At 38.5% G+C, this 21,687-nt stretch overlaps 1 protein-coding gene across 5 annotated transcripts in view; it reads right to left on the reverse strand.

The window, feature by feature from the left end:
- The window catches only part of RASAL2 (RAS protein activator like 2), a 271,051-nt gene that overhangs the window by 123,092 nt on the left and 126,272 nt on the right, over positions 1-21,687 (reverse strand). For all 5 annotated transcript variants that reach the window (XR_011558627.1, XM_070746687.1, XM_070746688.1 and 2 more), the window contains exon 3: positions 18,228-18,354. Coding sequence is in view for 4 of the 5 variants with exons in the window: in XM_070746687.1 (XP_070602788.1) it covers positions 18,228-18,354 (127 nt within the window). In the remaining variant the exon portion in view is untranslated. The remainder of the gene's footprint in view (positions 1-18,227; positions 18,355-21,687) is intronic.

The raw sequence follows: 21,687 nt of genomic DNA on the forward strand, positions 1-21,687 counted from the left end.
ATACACAATATGAGATCAGTAATAAGCAGGTTCACATGGAAGACTACCCCAAGAACTTTGCAAGGGAAAGGGGGACTTCTCCTTGGACAGTATTTTATGACTGCTATTATTAAACATCTGGCACTCAGAAGGAACTTGTGCACAATTACTACACAAAACTTGGCACAAAACATTACTACACAAAACTTCACTACATTCCAGTGTTTGAAATCCTGGATCCATAAAAAAAAATACTGGCAGAGAGCACCAAAGCATCCACATTCTCATCTTTATTGTCAGAAAACAAAACTAACTTTTTAGTAATCTGAGGAGCTGCACCCTTCATATGTCAGTGTTAAGCTTGTTTAACTATCAAGGAACAAGAGAATTCTTCAAATACCACAGCAGCTTCCCAAAGTGATCAACTTCAGATAATTGGTTTTTAAAGCTCTTCTGATGATAGCCACTTTTTGGGTGGGGTGTGTGTACTACATAGATACTACTACAGCCACTGATTTGTGAAAATGTTGTAGGCAAGCACAGAAATGAACATTCATAGGCCAACACTGAATTGCATTTAGTTCACATACAAAACTAAATTTGTGTTTGAGAAAACAAATAAAAAATATCTCCTCTAAATCAGAGGTAGGTTCCTCCCTGTTCTATGAAAGCGGTAGTAACTTGGTGGCCTGGAACCGACAGCAACCCAGGTCTGCCATGTTTCCGAACTGGCTCTCTAAGTGACACCATTTTGTTTTTTGCTTTTGCCTATGCACAGAAGTTAGTTTTTGCTTCTGTGCATGCGCAGAAGCTGTGTTTTAGCAAAGCACACCTGTGCCGCATGTCAGGAAGCAAACCAGCAATGAGGTAAGCCAGAACCCACCCCTGTTCTAAATAGTAAAATGACACGATTCCAGAGCAAATATCCCTCTTTCATTTAATGAGAAAGCGTTAACTGCACAAAAAGCCAATGGGTGTTACTGTACTTAAAGGCTATTTCAGAAAGGCAGAATAACGTTACTGCTTTGAAATCAGTCAATATTTATTTATTTATTGCATTTATATGCCGCTCACTCCAAAAAGGACTCTGAGCAGCTAACAACGGTTATAAATACAAGTAAAAAACAGTAAAAACATCACTAAAATCAGGTATGTAATAAAAAAACCGTACATAGTAACAATCAATCTTAATTCCAGGCCTGCCGGAAAAGCCAGGGTTTAACAGCTTTCTGGAAAAACAGTAAGAAGGAGACAATGCGAATCTCTGGGAGCAGTTGATTCTATAGGGTCGGAGCCGCCACAGAGAAGGCTCTTCCCCGAGGTCCTGCTAACCGACATTGTTTGGCGGACGGGACCTGGAGAAGGCCGACTCTGTGGGCCCTTACTGGCCACAGCAAGGTATGAGGAGGTATGAGGAAGGAGGAAGGAGGTGGTACAGTAAATAGGCTGGCCCTGAATGTCTTCTAAAGATGGATTCAAATAGCAATCCAGTCTATTCCTAGTAAATTAGATCATTTTGAGAAGAAAACTGATAACCTCAAGGCATGTTGCATCTAAAACGAACCCATAAAAGATATTAATTGCTGTCAGGCTGAACCATCATACCTCATTGGAAACTAGAAATAAAAAACTTGAGGTGCCTGTGGGCCTTTTCAGAGAGCTAAAATCTGTTCACTTGAAACACTAAATGTTCACATGGCCATAAAGAAGGGGTTTCTTTAAAAAAAAAAAATCACAGTTCCATGACAAGTTATAGCATACCTGTATTTTCTTTTTGGTATACGCATAAATTTAAGCTATCATAGGTGCTTACCTGCATAATATATTTACAGTCTATTATTTTCTAATATTTTTTAAGGTGGGTTTTTTGCTCCATTTTACAAAAAAGAGCCTGTCTCAGAAGATTACAAAATATAATCAACTCCACCCAGTACAATTATATTAAAGAGTATCAGAGTAGAGCTCTTAAGCTGTTCATCAGTGGGAAGTCATTTCACAAAATGGAAATTGTGGTGGAGCTTCAAGCAATTAAAATGTAACCATCCTCCTCAAGATTGGAGTCTTTGCTATGATAAAGAGAAAACAGAAACAAATAACCAGAGACAAGCATAAATTTGGACCACAAATGTTCCTGCTTTTTCCTTGACTGCCAACTCTACACTTTCAGAACAAATACAGCACATATTTGATTGTATCAAAATCTTATCATAAATCATAATATTTTGAGTTAATGACAAGAGAAACATCCATATTTGTGGCAAAATAAATGGGCAACTTGCACAAATTGATGGGAAATTCCATCAACAGCTATATATTCCTTCTTCCTCCTGTCCTTTTGTGTGTCAAATTATAGCACAGAACATAAGTAGACCTGACTATGATCAAAATTTTGCCCCATCTCAAAGCCAATCTGTCAAAGAGCTTATCCCGCTAGGCGCTAGCCTGTACTATTTCTCCTTGGCACACCCTCTTTTTTTTCTCTCTCTGTCTCCTTTCCAATTATCCCTTGGAGTAAAAGTCTCTCTAAGCTTTCTCCCCCTAACATTAGTCTTCCCCCTCATATGAATTCTTTAAAGAGCAGTGGAACCCAGTTTTTGTTGTTATTCTGTGGTCCATCTCAACATTACAGGTGGTCTCAACAGGCCAATTAATACCCTTTTTGATTTTACAGCTCAACACACACACATATAAATCATTTTTATATCTGGAGTTTCACCTCTTTAAAATGATGCATATGAGCTTCCAGGGACCAGGATGACTATATAACAGAACAAACCCATATTTTAATTCAACTCTAACACCAATGCCAAAACCACTGACAAATTAAGAAAATAATGTAGTACAGGATTTTCTTAGTTTGATGGATAACCTGGTTTCTGTAAAAATAAGCTCAATTTCCATTATTCGTAAAAGTAACATCCATCCAAGTCCACATCACTCTGAATGTTTTGCACAATTTCTGCAGAACCTGTAACTGTGAAGTTGTGGACTACAACCTAAGCTTCCAAAAAGCATTTGTCTATGATTAGGTTTTTATCTCAGTTCTTTCTCCTTAGCTTCTAAAATTCTCATCTTTTCTTACAGGTTGCCTTTATCTCTTTGCTTAATTCTGGACTCTTTGTCCCTTTACTTATATTTCTTTAAAGAATTTTCCCAGCCATCATCAGAACTATTTTCATTGTAAACTCCATTAGTTTTTAACCTCACGAACATTTCAAACTATCATATCTGCTCAGTTAGTCAATTTCAGGGGCTTCTTAGTTGCAAGTGCAATTAAATAAAACCACTGATTATATTACTATATGACAATTTACAGTAAAAGATTACTGAGCTTGTTATTATTCTATTACACTTGCATTTATGCTCTAGAGTATAGTACTTATTTTTCTTATTTATTATATCAAATGAAAATAAAATACTCTTCTACTCTTCTACTATTTTAACCAGAGCAGAATCTGATGTTATGGGAAATGCCCATTTAGCATTTTCCTCCATGTCGGAAATGGATGGTCTAAGACCATCCCATGAATTTGCTGCCACAGGCATTGTATACATATTTCTTAAGAGCAGGAAAATGCTGCAGCTAAATTCATTCCATCTTCCCAAAATGCTAGGAAGGAAAAACTTGGCATTGTTACTGCTGTACTTGACAGATTCACTTACTTAGGTCTCACAAGCACTCTAGGCTCTGCTATCAGTCACCAAGCTTAATTGACTGCGCCTGGCATTTAAACAGCATTCCAACAGCTAATGGCCAGCTACAAATGCCAGTAATTGCTCCCACTATCACAGAGACTGAGATCATCAAACTAGGTGTATTCATATTACATGTTTCAAGGGAGACATCCTGCCATTCATGCTGAGGATTTGAAAGACGCTAGCATTGCTGTTCCAAATGATCAGTCATTTTATCTAACTTGATATTTTATAGAAAATAGTTTCTCTGAAAATAAACTTTACTTGAATTCAAAATTTAAGACAAGACTGTTGGAAGGTTGACTCAATATCAGGGGAAAGGGGGCATCTGAGAACCCCTCCCTTTCCTTCCTTCCTCCTTCCCTCCCTCCCTCTCTCCCTTTTTTTTTTGATGGGCCTTGGCAGTATGAGAGTTACGGTATATGGTAACAGTGCTTTGAACCAGGGGTCCCCAAATTTGACAACTTTAAGACTTATGGACTTCAACTCCCAGAATTCTCTAGCATTGCTGAGGGAATTAATGAACATAGCTGGCTGGAGAATTCTGGGAGTTGAAGCTGAATGTTCTCTTACCGGAACATTTCTTCTATGTGTGCTGTGGGAGACCCCAAGCTTGGGTTAATTTTTATCTGCTTGTCAGGGCCATGTCTCCTCCTTGGCTCCACTGAGGCCAGTTGTTTTACAAAGGCATAGAATTGCAGGTTGTCCAAAGGAAGTCCATGATTCATACCTTAGATCAGAGCAGGTCTCAAGGTGGGTTTGGACTTTCCCACGGCACACATAGAAGGAATGTCCAGGTAAGACAACATTCATTCTTCTGTGTGATGCTTGGAGAGTCCAAGCATGAGATATATCCAAGCTTAAAATCTCAAGGGTGGGAAGAAGGCTGGGTTCAGGGTCCCCAAAGTGGAATGAACCCTTTGCAGAACTTTCCTGCCAAATGAATCCTCCACCAAGGCAAAATAATCCATCTGATAGTGTTGAATGAAAGACGATGGTGTCATGTAGATCGCCACCGTACAAATGTCCTCAATGGATGCCTGTGTGGCCCATGCTACTGTAGTAGCCGTGCTTCTTGATGGATGAGCAGCGGCCAGGAAATGGTCCACTTTGATCTTGTACACTTTTGCGATATATGCTCTCAGCCAGTGACCCACTGGGGCAGGAGAAACAGAGATTCAGCCAGGGCCTTCAGAACTTCCAAAAGCCCCCATCGGTGATGAGGAAGAAGAGAAAGAGCCTATTCTCAATGCACAGGCATGCAAGAGCTGATCTTCAACTCCCAGCTGATTGATTTGGGAGCAGTTAACTGCGAGTCTCTCTGGAACCCTGGACAAGAACTTGCTTGCCAATTAAAGGAGATGGAGGCTCTGCTGGTGAACTAGCCAATAAGCTCTCCCCTCCACTGCACCAATACAGCTATACATGTGGTTGGGAGCCCTGACTCCCAGCTGATCAGCCGCCGCTGCCAAGGAGCCTCATCAGATACCTGGACAAGGACACCTGCAGTCAAGGCACTCATTTTAATAAAGAGGTGGAAGCTCCTGCCTGCAATCTGGACAAACAGTGTTCCCCGTAGCAATGCTAGAGAACCACTGGGTGACAAGGGAGGTCCCCTGCACTCATCCATTCCCACGTAATGTCAGCAATAAAAACCTGTTAGCTCTGAACAAAAGAGAGTCCAACTGTGTGAGAAAAAAGGAGGAGAAATATCTTTTTGCATCCCTCTAGGCTTGACTGAGTAAAACAACTGGCCTCAGGGGAGCTCAGGAGGAGGCATGGCCCGATATTTTTCACTCAGTCCATGGAAAGCAGACAAGAAGTTAACCCATGCTTGCACTCTCCAAGCAGTGCACAGGAGAACTACAAGTCTTAAAGTCTTTGGAGAAGGGTGGCATAAAAATCTAAATAATAATAATAATAATAATAATAATAATAATAATAATAATAATAATAATAATAATGCCAAGTTTGAAGACCTCTGCTCTAAAGGATGCCGAGCTTTGAAAGCCGGTTTCGTTTTAATGTTCTATAGAAATTCAGAGTGACACCGTGTCAAAAGGAATGTTGAGGAGAGCCAGATGTTGCCTAATTAAAAAATCATCAGTGGTGAGGCTTGGTAGCTTCCCAAAGATGCAGACTAGTGATATTGATCACACTTTCCTATGAAAAACAGTCCCTTCCCTTTACAGCATACAGTATTTATTCTAAAATTAGCAAAACCACAGATCTAATGTATTTTCCAAGTTATTCTCCCATTTATGTGGATCAAACACGGTGTCATTTCCTTGGCATAATGCTGATAAGTGGTGCTGATAAGATTACTTCAATAATTTATAGGAATATTTAGGAAGTGTACTAACCTATTAATGATAATAACCACAACAATACACAATCCGATTTTTCAAAAGAATTACAAGTATTATTTTATCACAATATTTTTCACGTGACTTTTCAGTGCTTGGACAGTTACTAGTTAGTTGTTGTATTGAGTAGATCAATAAGCTGGCATTTCTACAAAGGGTATACCACTTCCTCAGCAAAGATTCCTAGAATTGGACAAATGAGAAATTTTAACATCGTACATTTATTCTGCTTTATTTATTCTGTGACAACCCAGTACAATCTATGAGGTAAGGTTAGCTTCTAAAGAGAATTTATGCCACACTGGTGCATATCTTTCATTTGATTTTTTTAAAAAGAAAGCCAGTTAGCAGTGGATTTCCTACAAAAATGAACAAAATGTGTATTTAATTATTTTTATTTTTCGAAGCAAAAAAGAAATGCTCATTAGCTTTTAGGAATTGCCTCTATCTTACCAGTAAAACCCAGCTTTTGAGAAGCGGAGGTTGTTCTGGACCCCAGACCTAAGAGAAAGGCCATCCTAAGATTTTTATTAATATTGATTGTTTCTTCACTGCTTATTTGACCCCTATGACAATCATTAAGTGTTGTACCACATGATTCTTGACAAATGTATCTTTTTCTTCTATGTACGCTGAGAGCATATGCACCAAGACAAATTCCGTGTGTGTCCAATCACACTTGGCCAATAAAATTCTATTATATTATTATTATCTGGAATTGGACAAATTGGAAATGTCCATATCTTGTATTTTCATTCAGAATTCCCAGGAAAGCCCCATCATCTGCCACCTTACAAAGTGACTGTAGGTCTCAGAATAAAAACGTATTAACTGCTCCCATGGGTGGCATTCACTTACCTTCCCTACCAGTTTGTAAATGTGAGTGCATGGGCAAAGCTTTCTACGCATGTTCACAGCCTCAAAACCACAATATGCTTATGTACGGGTGGGGCCACCCGCAGTCAGTCTTACCGGTTCATACAATCCAGATAGAACCGGCTGAACACCACCACTGGGTGCTTCATAGCAGTATGGCCCTTTTGGAACTAGTTGCCATGCAGCCAGAAGGGAGCTCCCAGCTCCATATACTTCTAGGCTGCAGGATTTGCTAGCTCCCTCATGGCAGCTGAAGGAGCTGACCCAGACAGCAGCCGGAAGAGAGGACAGAACTGCCCAGTATTTCTACCTCTGACCTGCAGGAAGCATCTAATGAAGAGATTTATTTATTCATTTTTATTTATTTGTTTTGTCATGTGCGTATTGGTGGTATACAAAGATATAATATTTGTATACATGATACTAGTAAAAGAGAAACATTGGGACAGGGGAAGGTACTCCTGTGCACTTATGCAGGCCCCTTACTGACCTTTTAGGAATCGGTAGAGGTCAACAGTGGACAGTCTAAAGGTAAAGTTGGGGGTTAGGTGATGATTCTACAGAGTCTGGTAGTGAGTTCCATGCATCAACTACTCGGTTACTAAAGTTGTATTTCCTGCAGTCGAGTTTAGAGCGGTTTACTTTAAGTTTGTTGTGTGCTCGTGTGTTGGTGTGGTTATTGTGGATGCAAAACAAAGGGGAGGGAATAAATCTGGAGTTCATTCTCAAAACTCCAATAAGGGGGGAAAAGCCAGATAACAGGGAGGCAGCATAGAGAGACATAGAGATGAGGTTGGAGAAAGTATGCAGAAACAGTTATAGAAAGAAAAGCATGTGTCAAGTCCAGGAAATGGAAAGTGAGAAAAGATCAGATCAGAAGAAAGCCTCACCTTTCTTCACTGAGGCAAAAGGAGGAGGGAAGCAGAACCCAGCCAGGCTTTCAAGGCTCTATCACTATAACTTGACTGTAACTTCATATTGCCCATGCCATGATATATCCATCCTCTGGTTTCTTAGTTCCCTTGGCACCTCCTCTTGGCATGGTTATTAACCAAATAAAATGATGTAATCCTGGAACCAAAAGTAGGTGATTTTTTTGTAAATATTGACTCAGAAGATCAAGTGACTGCTACAAACCTGTCCCAACCTGTACCATGTGATGATTTGAAAAAGCTTCCCAGTCCATGCTGTATATTTCAGAAACACCTGACAAGTTGGAAGGAGAAATAAAAATAAGTGCCATTTCCTGGTTCCCGCCCCTCATTGACAATGATACCAATGTAAAAGTGCACCGTCTATCAATAAGAATCAGCCTAGAGTCAGACGTATATAGCATTGATTGGGAGGACCTGGGCATGATGCACTGCTACCTCGCACATACTTTGGCATCTCAGGGTCGTAGGGGCTGAGGGTAGGCAGGGAAGGATCTCTATGATACTTGGAGGTGCTTGTCACGAATGAGATAATTAAGTGATCTCCCAATTGAATGAGTGAAAGATTTTATTCTTCCTTTCCATTTTTTCTCCTTCTTTTTACTATAAACTATTCTTTTTCCCCAGTAAAAAGAGAACCATATATTAAGGCAAGTTGATTATCTGTCTTCTAGTGATGGTGGAACATTATGTTGAAACTGTTTTATACTTCTCCAGCTTTTAGATGTGCAAAACACAAATAAAGAGAAAAATTCCTTCAATCAAATCCTGGTGACTGTGTAAAACATCGATGTAGTCTTCTTACAACTAACCAACCAACCAACCAATCAACCAACCAACCAGTTTAAATATCAGAAATCAAGAAAAATATAAAAATAAAATGACAATGTAAACATTGTCTAAAGAATGCATATTATTCAACAGAATCTAAGGTCATATGTTTCAGGTATTAACAAATGCCATTCAAAACTTTAAAACATTACATACAACGAAGGTTTTCTTCATTGATTACAAAAAGGTCTAATAAATAAAATAAATAAATAAATAAAAAGGTTCTATAACATTCATCTAACCAAGCTGGGACATATAATAATAAAGAAAAGATGGGTTTTCTTCAGCTGTAATTTGAAAAGGAACAATACAGCAACATATGAAATATTGGGAGCTGCAGGGAAAGCCTTAGCAAGCTATAGGGGTGTTACAAAATCTTCCATATAAAACTGCTGAGAGATGTTGCACCTGGCCTTAAAGAAGAATATTTCATAGAATGGCAAAATAAGGAATGTAATAAAACAGCTGGATGCACTCAATATATTCTGCTGGATGTCTGATGTGCTCTGAGATCAACCTATCTTCATTTTTATGTGTAATGTCTAAACATCTTTCTCTTTCAATTTGTTTAATCTGCACAAATTCTAAAAGATGTAGAGAATTTAGAGAAACAATGTGTGATGAGACTTTCTCAAAAGCTATCTGAGATTGTGGAGGCTAAATTTGGACAGACAGGGCAAATGGATCGGTCCTTTCAGGATGTAACAATATCTATTAATTTTTACCACAAACTTCAAATGCCCAGTCTCTAATCTTAGGCTGCATTGGAGATGTATTTGTATTCAGAACATTGCTACAGGAAATATTATTTTATAAGTTTTAGTGTTAATTTTTAGTAAATCACTTGGCACATCAGAGAATATTATTACTCCTAATTCAATGTAATCAAGGATCTTGCCCTTCCTAATTTACTAGAATGAAGTTTAACATTACTAAATTGATTAGCAATTGCTCATAAATAAGCTGCATATACTTTAGAATTAGAAAAGTATTTCTTTTCTTTTTCTTTTTTCCTAAAAAGGAAAAACATGCAGAATCATTGGTGTTCACTAAGCTTGGTTGTTTAACTGCAGTCATTTCAGTATCTGACAAGATAACATTATCAATACTCCTAAATGTGGGATTTGCTGCCTCTTTATATGAAATAGCTTTCCCTGCCAATATCAGTGGGAGTGTTGTTTCCGCCTTTGTGGTCATTTGATTAGGGAACTGTTTTTGGTTATACAGTACTGTATTGTAGAGCAGTGGCGCAGTGGTTAGAATGCAGTACTGCAAGCTACTTCTGCTGATCACCGGCTGCCAGCAGTTTGGCAGATCGAATCTCAGTAGGCTCAAGGTTGACTCAGCTTTCCATCTTTCCAAGGTTGGTAAAATGAGGACCCAGATTGTTGGGGGCGGTATGCTTACCCTCTGTAAACTGCTTAGAGAGGGCTGTAAGGCACTGTGAAGAGGTATATAGAATAGAAACGCTATTTTTATTGTTTGTCTAATGTTAATCCGTACTGGAGATGATGCTTTCTGTGTTTTCTGTCCCCTTCTTAGCTTTTTTACTGTCTCCTTTAAATGGTGTATAAATGTGGTTCATCTGTAGGTCTCCATTGATGGCTGCTTCATGTCTGCAAGCGAAGTACTAAGCTCAGAGAACACTAACAATGCCACAGTTCAACCCTGAGCTACATGTATTCTCTTTAAAAGAAGAATATAAAATGCTTTTTCTTTCAATTATACAACTTGACTTCCTTTGCTCTCCCCTTTCTAATTTATAGCATATGGCAGGTGTCAGGACCTTGCCTAACTTGGCTCAGTGTGTACCTACGTCTCTTTCATTGGTCCACCCACTTCAGGTAAGTCTTGTGGCTCAGCTTGAGACTCAGTCTCATCCAGATTGACCTCTAACACCCTCCTCTAAATCAGACCTGAGGCATTGCACAGATCTATGAGAAGCCCTCTGCTTTGGTCTGAAGGAGAGTGAAACTCAGATGTCACCCACTTCCTAGAAACAAGATATTTATCTTTATCTGCATGAAAGAAAGTTATCTGAACAGAACAATTTTTATGTATGTGGAACCTTAAACTTCTGCTATATAGTGCTTTTGTTTTAACATGAAGTACTATTGTGTAATGCTGCCTTTGCTTAGAAAAATTAAATGTTCCCTGGAGGCAAAAAAATTAATAAATAACAAAAATGATGAAGCAGCACTGGCTACACACAGGAGGAGGAAGAGCAGGTCATACTGTGATCTGCGGAAACCTTTAGCTACATCAGATGGGATGGTGCCAACCTGCTCCAATTACCTGAGGTATGTATAATGTAAAGTTAAATGGGAAAAATGAGCATGAATCCATGTAGAAAAGCCTAGTGGGGTAGAATGTTTAGCACAGGATGCTCTCCCTATACTCATCCTTCTTGCTGTTAGGTGGAATTGTTAATCCCTAGTGAACCAAGCCTGAATTCTAGCATAAAAGATAATGAAAAGGCAGAACTCCTTCAAGAGGGTACGGCCATTAATTTCTGTTCCCCACACCTCATTTTTTGCCAGCTTTCCTTCATTTGCAACAATTAGAGCTTTCTAAACACAAGGGAATCTAAAATGGTATTTTGTCTTCTTCCCAATTAGAGCAAAGGAACAGCAGGATGTGCTGCTGCTAATTACAGGCTTACTATGGTATCAGATTCCACCCCCCCCCCAAGCTCTGATTAGAGAGAGATTTGCCCTGTAGGCTCCCATCCTCTGAAGTGCCATTTAAAATAGATGAATCTGAGGATTCCTGACCCCCCCCCCATTCCTCACTATTTGATAAAGCAGAAGGCTACTTCTAATTTATTTTAATTGAATAATTTACTGATAAAAACATGAATACTTTCTATAGATGAACAAATGGAGGTAATAATGGAAATACAGAACAGTTAAAGGAGTTTTACATGCTGCTTGTTTTTTTCAAGACAACTGAGGAGCTACTTGGAAATACCCCAAAAGACCAATTTCTACATTGATTACAAGAAGACTGCCTGTTTTACTTTTAATATGAAAACCATTTTAACCCTGCTGCTCTGTTCGGGTCGTATGTGACCCGAAGCCAAGTTTGAGTCCCTGTAAAAAAATTTCCCTGCATATGTGAAGCCTGAAATTTCATGACTTTTCATCATTTCAGGGGTTCTCTCTATGAGAATTTTTTTGGGGGGTAGGGGGTTTCTTTCTTGCTGAAAAACAAAAAGTCACACTTCTTGTGTTCCCGGGTCACCCTGACCCAGACCGAAAAATCTTCATTTGAAGTGCTTATGTTTGGTCAATTTGAATACTTTTTTCACTTGGAAAGTAGTCTGAACATTTCTGCACACAATGATATGAAAATTGAAATGAAAAAAGTAATTCTTATTGGTTTATTTTGCTGATAGAATGCGTGCCCCCCCCTTTTTGTGAAATATTTTTCAATTTATGGATAGTTTTGCTTGCAAAATGTGTTCAATTTTACTAAAGTTGGTGTGGGATTGGTAGTTTGAACATTTCTGAATATAAGAAAAATATAAATGAACTGAAAGAAATGTTTCTTATTGGTTGTTTACAATCATAAATAAGCCCCCCCCCCCTTGGCTGCTTGCAAACATTTTCACTTTATATTTACGCAGGCTTCAAATCCGAAATATTTTTAATATCTTATGCATTCATTTACTCAATTTAACAATGCTGATCATCATAAAAATATTTGTGGGGGTGGGGGCTAATTTTTTTCTGGGCAAAAAAAAAAAGTCACGTTGACTCTGTTTCGGGTCCTATAGACCCGGACCAAAATGATTTTTTTTAGGTACTTGAATTTGGTCTTTTTGAAAACTTTTTCCACTGGGAAACTAGTTTGAACATTTATGAACGTAATATGAAAATTGAACTGGAAAAATTGAGACTTATATTTTTATTTTGATCAAAAAGCCCCTTCCCCCCATGTTTTCTGAATTTTGTGTCAATTTATATTTTTTAAGGCTACAAATCTCTAAGGAATTTCCCCCCAAAAGGTTTGATATACTAAATTGAACAATCCTGAACATAAGAAAAATAGAAATGAACTGAAAAAAATGATTCTTATTGGTTTATTTTTGCCACAAAAGGGCCACACACACCCCCCGGCCTTGCTGTGTGCCATTATTTTCACTTTTTATATATATTTGGCTAGAAATATTTGGAATATCCTTTTGAAAAGCAAGCATATTGTAGCCAGACAACTAATTTTATGAAAGAAATCCATTTTACTAAAACCAAGTATGTAAGTTTGAAATTAACAGCATAATTTTTATATCAATTGAAATAGGTTGGGAGAGACTTTTATTTGCAAAATAAATGAATATGCATCAATTTTTCCAGTTCAATTTTCATATCATTATGTTCAGAAATGTTCAAGCTACCAATCCCACACCAATTTTAGTAAATTAGAATGCATTTTGCAGGCAAAATTATCAATAAACCTTAAAAAAAATCCACAAACACGGGGGGGGGGGAGGCACATTTATGTGCAAAATAAACCAATAAGGATTAATTTTTTCAGTTCAATTTTCATTCCATTGTGTGCAGAAATGTTCAATCTTGTTTCCAGGTGAAAAAAGCTTTCAAAAAGACCAAATATAAGTACTGTACCTAAAATGATCAATTTGCAGTCCGGGTCAAATAGACCCAGGAACATAAGATTAGGGAGTTTTTCTGAACAGAGCAGCAGGGTAGAAAGGGTTTTTTTTAGAAAAACATACAGGATAACGATTAAAACAGTTTACCTCAAGATGAGATTCTGAGGATGATTTCCTTCAGTGAACAAAAAGCAAATAAAAAAATAAATAAAATGTATCCTATAATCAATTATTTCTCAGATGCAGATACAGTGGTACTTCTACCTACAAACACCTCTCCTTACGAACTTTTCTAGATAAGAACCGGATGTTCAAGATTTTTTTGCCTCTTCTCAAGAACCATTTTCCACTTACAAACCCGAGCCTCCAAAACTGTAACCGGAAAAGGAAGGGAGAAGCCTCCGTGGGTACCCTCTAGGAATCTCCTGGGAGGAAACAGGGCCGGAAAAGGTGGGGAGAAGCCTCTGTGGGGCCTCTCTCAGAATCTCCTGGGAGGAAACAGAGCCGGAAAAGGCAGGGAGAAGCCTCCGTGGGGCCCCTCTAGGAATCTCCTAGGAGGAAACAGGGCCGGAAAAGGTGGGGAGAAGCCTACGTGGCACCTCTCTAGGAATCTCCTGGGAGGAAATAGGGACTCCACTCTCCCCATGGTTTCCCCAATCAAATGCATTATTTGCTTTTGCATTGATTCCTATGGGGAAAATTGCTTCTTCTTACAAACTTTTCTACTTAAAAACCTGGTCATAGAATGAATTAAGTTTGTAAGTAGAAGTACCACTGTACACACATTAGTGCAACCAGCAGCCAGAAATGTAATTAATGTAAGGAGGAGCAGCTGCCCAAGCTGATGAATACTGCACCCTTGTTTATAACAACAATGTGCAATAGTGACCCATCAATAATCAAAGGCAAAGTGTTTGCCATTAGATAACTTTCCCAGCTGGGATGCTATATATAAAAGCATAGAGGTAGACGGTGGTTACCGAAATTGGCATGTTTTAATATAACATGACCAAATGTTTAGAATATCAAAATTGCTCTTTTCTTAAATTTATTCTCACTTTTATCAGGAACAGGATTCCAATCTTCTTGTGACTGGCTATTCTCCTGTGATATCCAAGGAGGGTCTTTCATCCTAGTGAAATCATTTGAACATATAAGCCTGATAACGGAATCTGAAGCGACAAAGGCCATATCAGTATGCTCCCACTACTGCATCTAATAACTGATACTATCGTACACTTTCAGGGCTTATGTTAACCTTAAAATTCATTGCCATCAAGGGATTTGAACCCAGCCCTCCAAAGTACAAATCAAGCTGCCAAAACACTGCAATATGCAAGGTAAGGCAAGGAAAGGACATTGATCTTCAGCTGCTATTTTTCACTGAATAAAATGCTTGCTAATTAAAACTAGCCAGGATATCATCTGCATGTCTATACATTGAAATTCTACCCCACAATTGCTGCCTTAGCTATTTTCTCTCTTCTCCTGTGCCTTCCAGCATTTGGTGGTCATACCAAAGCTATTTTAGATACAGCTGTTGGCAGGATTGCTGGTAGCACATGTTGTTGAGTGCCATCTGTTTTCTTTTTCTTTTTACTCCAGTCACATCCATTGCTCTCCAGCATTACATCAATTTTCCTTGTAATTTTTAAGAGAGAGAGAGAACACCATTTTACTTGCTGCAAAGTATGACCTTCAAATTACAAAATTCTCCCAAACAACTAATCCTAAGATAACCAAAACGAATGAATTAATAGGAAACGAATAGGAAAACCGTGAGATTCAGAGACATTATTTTGGCTTCCTTCATGGGTTTTTTTCTAGCTACTTATTTTGCCCTTTTCACCTTACTATTGCTACTGTTTATTATGTCTTGCACCCAAACCCTATTTGATGCATTGATTATTTCTTCATTTCAAGACTGCCAGGTTGTTCTTGAATGTCAGTGTGGTAATACATTTCACCTGATAAAATTATATTTCTATGCATTTTGTAACTTTTGTTTGGCTTTAAAAATCAAGATCTCATTTCTTTCCTATAGCACTGCCTACCATGCCTTCCTGACAAGAAACAGAAATGAATAAACTATACTGAATGGTAAACATTTCACAAATACTCCTGTGATTATTCTAATCACAAAATGCTAATAGCTAAAATACAAGTAGCTTTCCACTCAATGATAGTTGCCCCTTATGCATTCTTCCCTTCAGTAGCACACTGGCCATCAAGAGATCAAAATGCCCTTTCAATATAATTTAATATCATTCAATGTAGGTCAAATTAAGCAATGCAGCATTATCTCCCGATAAACAAGTAGTATGATGTGCAAGAGGGAATATTTGTATACCTGCATCTAATAAGTTCCAATTAATTAATTAGAAGTTTAATCTAGGTTACCTGCTGCTAAAGGCTAAATTTGACACAGCAAGGACACCAGTAAGGATGCATTTATATCTTGATATTTTCTGTGTTAGGACTCTGTCCATAATGGCCGAGTTGGCAATATTTTGGCTGCTGGTGTTACAAACTGCCACAAGAGTGAACTAGAGTTCATAGCTTATTTCTCTGAGTCACCCTCTTTGTTTCTCTTTGTCTGGCTACTCACTGTTAATGTTACAGTTAGATTTGCTCTGCAATTCTCTGCATGCTCTGTATTGTAGTTATGTATTACAGCTAAAATGTGTATAGGCTTAATATTTTTGTTTGCTGATTACGACAAAGACAACTGGTAAGAAAGACTATATACTTTGTAATATTTGGATTGTTATTCTCACTTATTATGTGTATGACATTAGACTATTTATAGGAATATGTTATTTCTCAAAGTAAACTTTAATTTAAGTTAGTACAGTTGTGTGTGGCTGAGTGGTTATTCACAACTAATTTCAATCTAAATGTTTCTGTGTGTGCACAACCTTGGTAAAAAAGGATTACTCTGCACATATATTAATAGTCTGGCTTATTTTTCAAGCACTATGTGACATCAAATTTAATATCACAAGATATATGGAAAACACGGTTGTGTGTGAAGTGAACTTTCCTTGGTAACCTTGAAGGATGTGAACTAAAGTTTTGGATACAAAGAAATGGTAACACAAGGGACATTTATTATTCTCATGACTTTTATCATAAATCTCCAGGATTCAAGTTATTTCAACCTCACATTAATAGAACAGAATTTTTATTATGATCACTGACCAGAATTTCAAAGGGAAACACATAAAGAAAAGTAAAACTGAAACAAGACAAAATATTACAATTGGTGGTGGGCTCATAAATGAACAAATCTGCCTAATTGTACAGGTTATGGAACAAAATTTAGGTATGTTCAAGGAGACTGAATCAATACTAATCTGATAATAATAACTGTACATAAGAAAGATCAGAATTTCCTGGGTGGTTTACCAGGTAAAACATAAGGTGAGTCCTTGAATCCCTGTAGAACAAGGGTATCAAATTGATGTCATCATCACATGATATATCGGGACTTTTCCCCCCTTCGCTAAACTGGGGTTGGGCGTGGCCAGCATGTGATGCATCTGGCCCACGGACTGTGAGTTCAACACCCCTCATGTAAAAGATATAATATAACAGGACATGAGTTGTAGTTTAAACAGACCTTTGTCCAAAGGGACACAATCTCAACTTACATGGGATTTTTATATATATACTGTACATAATGGCACTGCAAAACTGTAGTTGGGAAAGTGCTCTGCGCAATTTGGAAACCTTTATGTAATGTATCTTACTGGTTTGTAAAAAGGGGCTTGATTGCTCAGAAAAAAAGTTCTTGGGTAGAACTAACAGGTCCTCCTTTAATATATTGTTTAAATGAGCTGAATGCTCATGTTTGTAACCATCATTAAGAATTCTTCCCCAGGCAATTCAGAATAAATTAGGCAAAGAGAGAGGATGAGGAATATACTTTTCCTCTCCCCCAACTTTTCTCTGTTTTTATCTATTAAGCAATTACAGCAGGGGAAACCATTTGCATTGCTGTGGGGTTTTTTCCCATTTTCCACATACAGTACACTATACCTAATAAAGATGTTAGATTTGTGAATTAATGGGGGGAAGAGCCACTCATGATTACTTCTATCCTATCAGCTGTCCATCAAAATGCCAAAGGCACTTTATTCATTCATTCATTCATTCATTCATTCATTCATTCATTCATTCATTCATTCTACTTCTAACTATTTTTATGTATGTGACATCAAGATGCTGGGAGGAAAATCCACTCTTATAATCCATGACTTCTTAATTTTTACCTCTCTCCTTTTCCTTTATGTTTTGCAGTATTTTCCCTTGAGCATAATCATATATTTACCAGGCGCTTATTTAAACAAAAGTTATATGAACTGCTGTAATAATAATAATAATAATAATAATAATAATAATAATAATAATAATAATAATATATTAGATTTGTATGCTGCCCCTCTCCGAGGACTCGGAGCGGAGTCTGTTATATTAAACAAAGTAGGGTATACCAAATAGTAAAAATTACACATTTCTATACTGTAGGACAGTTTTGTTCTTGCAGTAACTAAGAACACCGACACTGTAAGAAAAATAAAGTCTTAACTAAACAACTCCAACAAATAGCAGAGACATTTTAAACTGCCATAAAAAGATTCTGCGCTTATTCCCAAGGGCAGTAAACCCAAGGCTGTAAACTTCAAAAGTAGTCTTAGTAGTCTAAAAGCTTCCTACTTGAAATGTAACAGGAACGTTACTAATTCAGGTAAATCCACAAAGCAAATGAACAGTTCAGTATCAATTCAGAATGACACTGCTATATAGCCTTTCCTGGAACATTCTTAAAAGGCTTTTAGTTCAAGACAAGATTATTAGAGTACAGCAGGATGTGGTTTCTTGAATGTGAAATATTAGCTTAGAACATGAAGTTTCCTTATACTGTATAATTACCAAGCTTAGTAGCTCCTTCTGGTGGATAGTCAGGAAACTGACCCTCTGAAGGAACACTGACAGTACGTCGCAGACAACGCCCTTTGTTGGGCTCTGCTGGCTGCTCTTGTCCTCCTTCAATGGCTACCTGCACACGAAAAGAAGACAGGAATGATACAATTTTCAGTTTTCAATACAAATAACTGGAAGAACATTTTTTTTTCTGGTTCAAAAGTCTTTGCTATTACCCTAATGTACTTTGCAGATACTTCTAAGCCAAGATTTAACTCTGTATGCCTAGAAGGGTACCTAGGGCCTTGGCCACACTGTGCATAATATTTGGGAGTCCCTTTTCTAAATTACATGTTCTCTCAAACTGCATTTTCTTCTTTAAAAAAATATACAGTGATATAATCAGTGGGGAGAATGATTGTGGTTGGGATGAAAGCAATACTCATACATGCTCGACCACTATCAAGATTGTGGCCTAAAGTGAGTTTGTGTTGATATCTTCATACGAGAAATTTTAGACACAGAACTTTGCATTAATTTTTGGTCTAGCTTCCATGATTGCCTTCTGATATGTGAAATGTGGTTCAAGTTTACTTGTTCAACTGTGCCGTACAGAAAGCAGGATATCAGATTTTCATCCTTCTATAAGATATTGAAAAAAGAGCAAATTATTAAGCATAGAAACTGATTTATAATAGGATGAGCTTTTGTAAAATGAGTTTAAATAAGGATTTTCAAAGTCATGATCCAGAAGTAGCAGCCTGAAATTACAACATTGCTCCACGAAACACTAGTAAATCTTTAGAAGTGTTTTAATGTAGGCCCTATACTTTTCTAACATCCAAAATGTCGAAGAGTTGTTAATGAGAAAGTTATGACAGCCTTGAGTAAAAATTTTACTTAAGAACTTCAATTATTTCCTTCATTTTTAGCTAAGATGTCTGTCTTCACAATTGGACACAGGTTTGACAGTGTCGGCATTTTAACTTATGGTAAGTTAAAATGCTTGTTCTCAGTATATATTCAAAGTGACAGGTATGTATAACTTCATAGTATTTATGAAAGTTAATTATTAAATTAATTTGCAGTTTGTTTATTTCTCATATCAAAAGAATGGAAAATCCAGCAAGACATTTGAGCAGTGTAAAGCTTTTTCCAAACCATTTCTGCAAAAATGCATCAACTTCTAAATAATTAAATGGGAAACTATCAACTGGAACTAGCTTACAACTGATAAATAATTGTCTCACCACTTGCCAATATTTATCTAGTAACTTTAAAACATTTCAGGCTCTGCTATAATTGATTACAACATAAAGTTATTTTTTTTATACAAGGTGTCAATCAGAATGCCAGATAAAGATTTGCAGATCCAGTATGGTCTAAATCAGAATTAGACAAGCGGATTTGCTTTCCCTTTCAAAATAGCAGTTGGGTGTGGCCGTACCTGGAATGATTGAGCAATATGGCCCCTTGGCTTCAGATCCTATAGAAAAGTGATGGCGAACCTATGGCACGAGTGCCACAGCTGGCACGCAGAGCCATATCTGTTGGCATGCGAGCTAATTTTTGGCTTGCACAGAGGCTCTGGGAAGGCATTTTGGGCTTCCAGAGAGCCTCTGAGTGGGATGTGGAGGGCATTTTTACCCTCCCCTTGCTCCAGGAAATCTTTTGGAGCCTTGGAAAGGTAAAACCCAATGTAAAACAATCAATCATCCCTCATTCATTGGCCAGAGCAGAACTATTGCTCACGGCCCCAGGCCTGCTGGCATAGATGTGTTTTAATGCCTTTTGAAAGGCGAGGAGAGTAGGGGCGGTACGAATCTCCAGGGGGAGTTGATTCCAGAGGAACAGGACCGCAACAGAGAAGGCTGTTCCCCATGGAAACACCAGTCAGCATTGTTTGACTGACAGGACCTGGAGAAGGCCAATTCTGTGCAGCCTAACCAGTCGCTGGGACATGTGAGTCAGAAGACGGTACCGTAAATAATCTGGTCCAATGCTCTAATTTGGTCCAATAGAGAAAAGGTTGGCTATAGTTTTTTAAAATAAGCATAACATATAAAAGAATATATATATAAAGGTGTTGTGGTTGGCCCTGGGCCAGCTCCTACTCCAAGGACTGTGGGGGTGGATGTGGGTGAATCCTCCCAGTGTCAAAGGCCTGTTTTACTGCCGACTGCTTCGGACAGCGAAGTATCGTCGGAAGCAGGGATTGATTGTGAAATGGGACCCTCAGAGGGGGTCATGGTAGACAGCCGATTAGGAAGCAATTCATCATCCTCCTTATCTTCACTGGACTCTGATGAAGAAGCAGTTATAGACGCACGCATGCGAAGGGCCATGAATAGAAGAGAGCAGCAACGTAGGTATTACAAGAGATAAGAGAGTTCACCTGTGGTTGGGTGTGGTTCAACTAATTAGGGCTGCTGTTAAATGGGCAGCGTGCCAGCCTCTCAGTGTGGAAGATTATCTGTTCGTGATAGTGGATGTGGCTTGACTCTCCGGATTCTCCAAGGACTATGTGCTTTGATATCAGAACTCTGAACGTAAATCATAGTTAAACGTTTGAGTTTGGACAACATCTGAAGGAGAGTAGCTGTGACGACTTTACAGCTACTTGTTAATTGCTTTGAGTTTGTTTGTTTGTTTTTGTTATTTCACTGCATTCAAGTCTGGTTGCTTTGAAAGTGAGCCCTTTGACTACAAAAAGGGAGTGTTGCTTCTATTTTTCTGTGGATAAAGTAAGAATTCTTGACTTTTCACTTGTGTGTGTCTGTTTTAGCTACCTTTGCATTTAATTAGAGGCTCGTGCAGAAAGCTGGCAGAACATAAAGGTAGTCCTCACTTAGTGACCACAATTGGGACCAGCTGCTTGGTCGTTAAACAAAGTAGTTATTAAGTAAAACCATAAACATTCTTATGTTGTCACTTCAGCTTTCCTTTGCTTTACATATTTGCAAAAATCATAAATGTTTCCAACCCCAACCCTGGTTCTGGCTCCATGTTAGGATGTCATGACATTACAGTGATCCCTCGATTTTCGCGATCTCGATCTTCACGAAACGCTATATCGCGATTTTTCCCACCCGATGACGTCACTCTCTTCCTTTCTCATCTTTCTTTCTCTCTCTCTTTCTCTATCTTGCTTCTTCCTCTCTCACACTCTCTTCCTCCCTCTCTCATCTCTTTCTTTCCTTCTCTCTCTTTCTCTATCTCTCCCCCTCTTGCTCTCGAGTGGCGGGCGGCGGGCGGGGTGGGCGAGCGGCGGGCGGGCAGCAGCGAGGAGCCGAAGATCGGGGTTTCCCCTTTGCGTGGGCGGCGGGGAAACCCCAATCTTCGGCTCCTCGCTGCTGCGGCGCTGCCGAGCAGATCAGCTGCTGGGCGGCCGAAGAAACCTTCCCTGGGTCTTCCCCACCGCCCACACAAAGGGGAAACCCCGATCTTCGGCTCCTCGCTGCTGCGGCGC

The sequence above is a fragment of the Erythrolamprus reginae genome, chromosome 3 (genome assembly GCF_031021105.1).
Source record: "Erythrolamprus reginae isolate rEryReg1 chromosome 3, rEryReg1.hap1, whole genome shotgun sequence".
NCBI classification, from domain to species: Eukaryota; Metazoa; Chordata; class Lepidosauria; order Squamata; family Dipsadidae; genus Erythrolamprus; species Erythrolamprus reginae.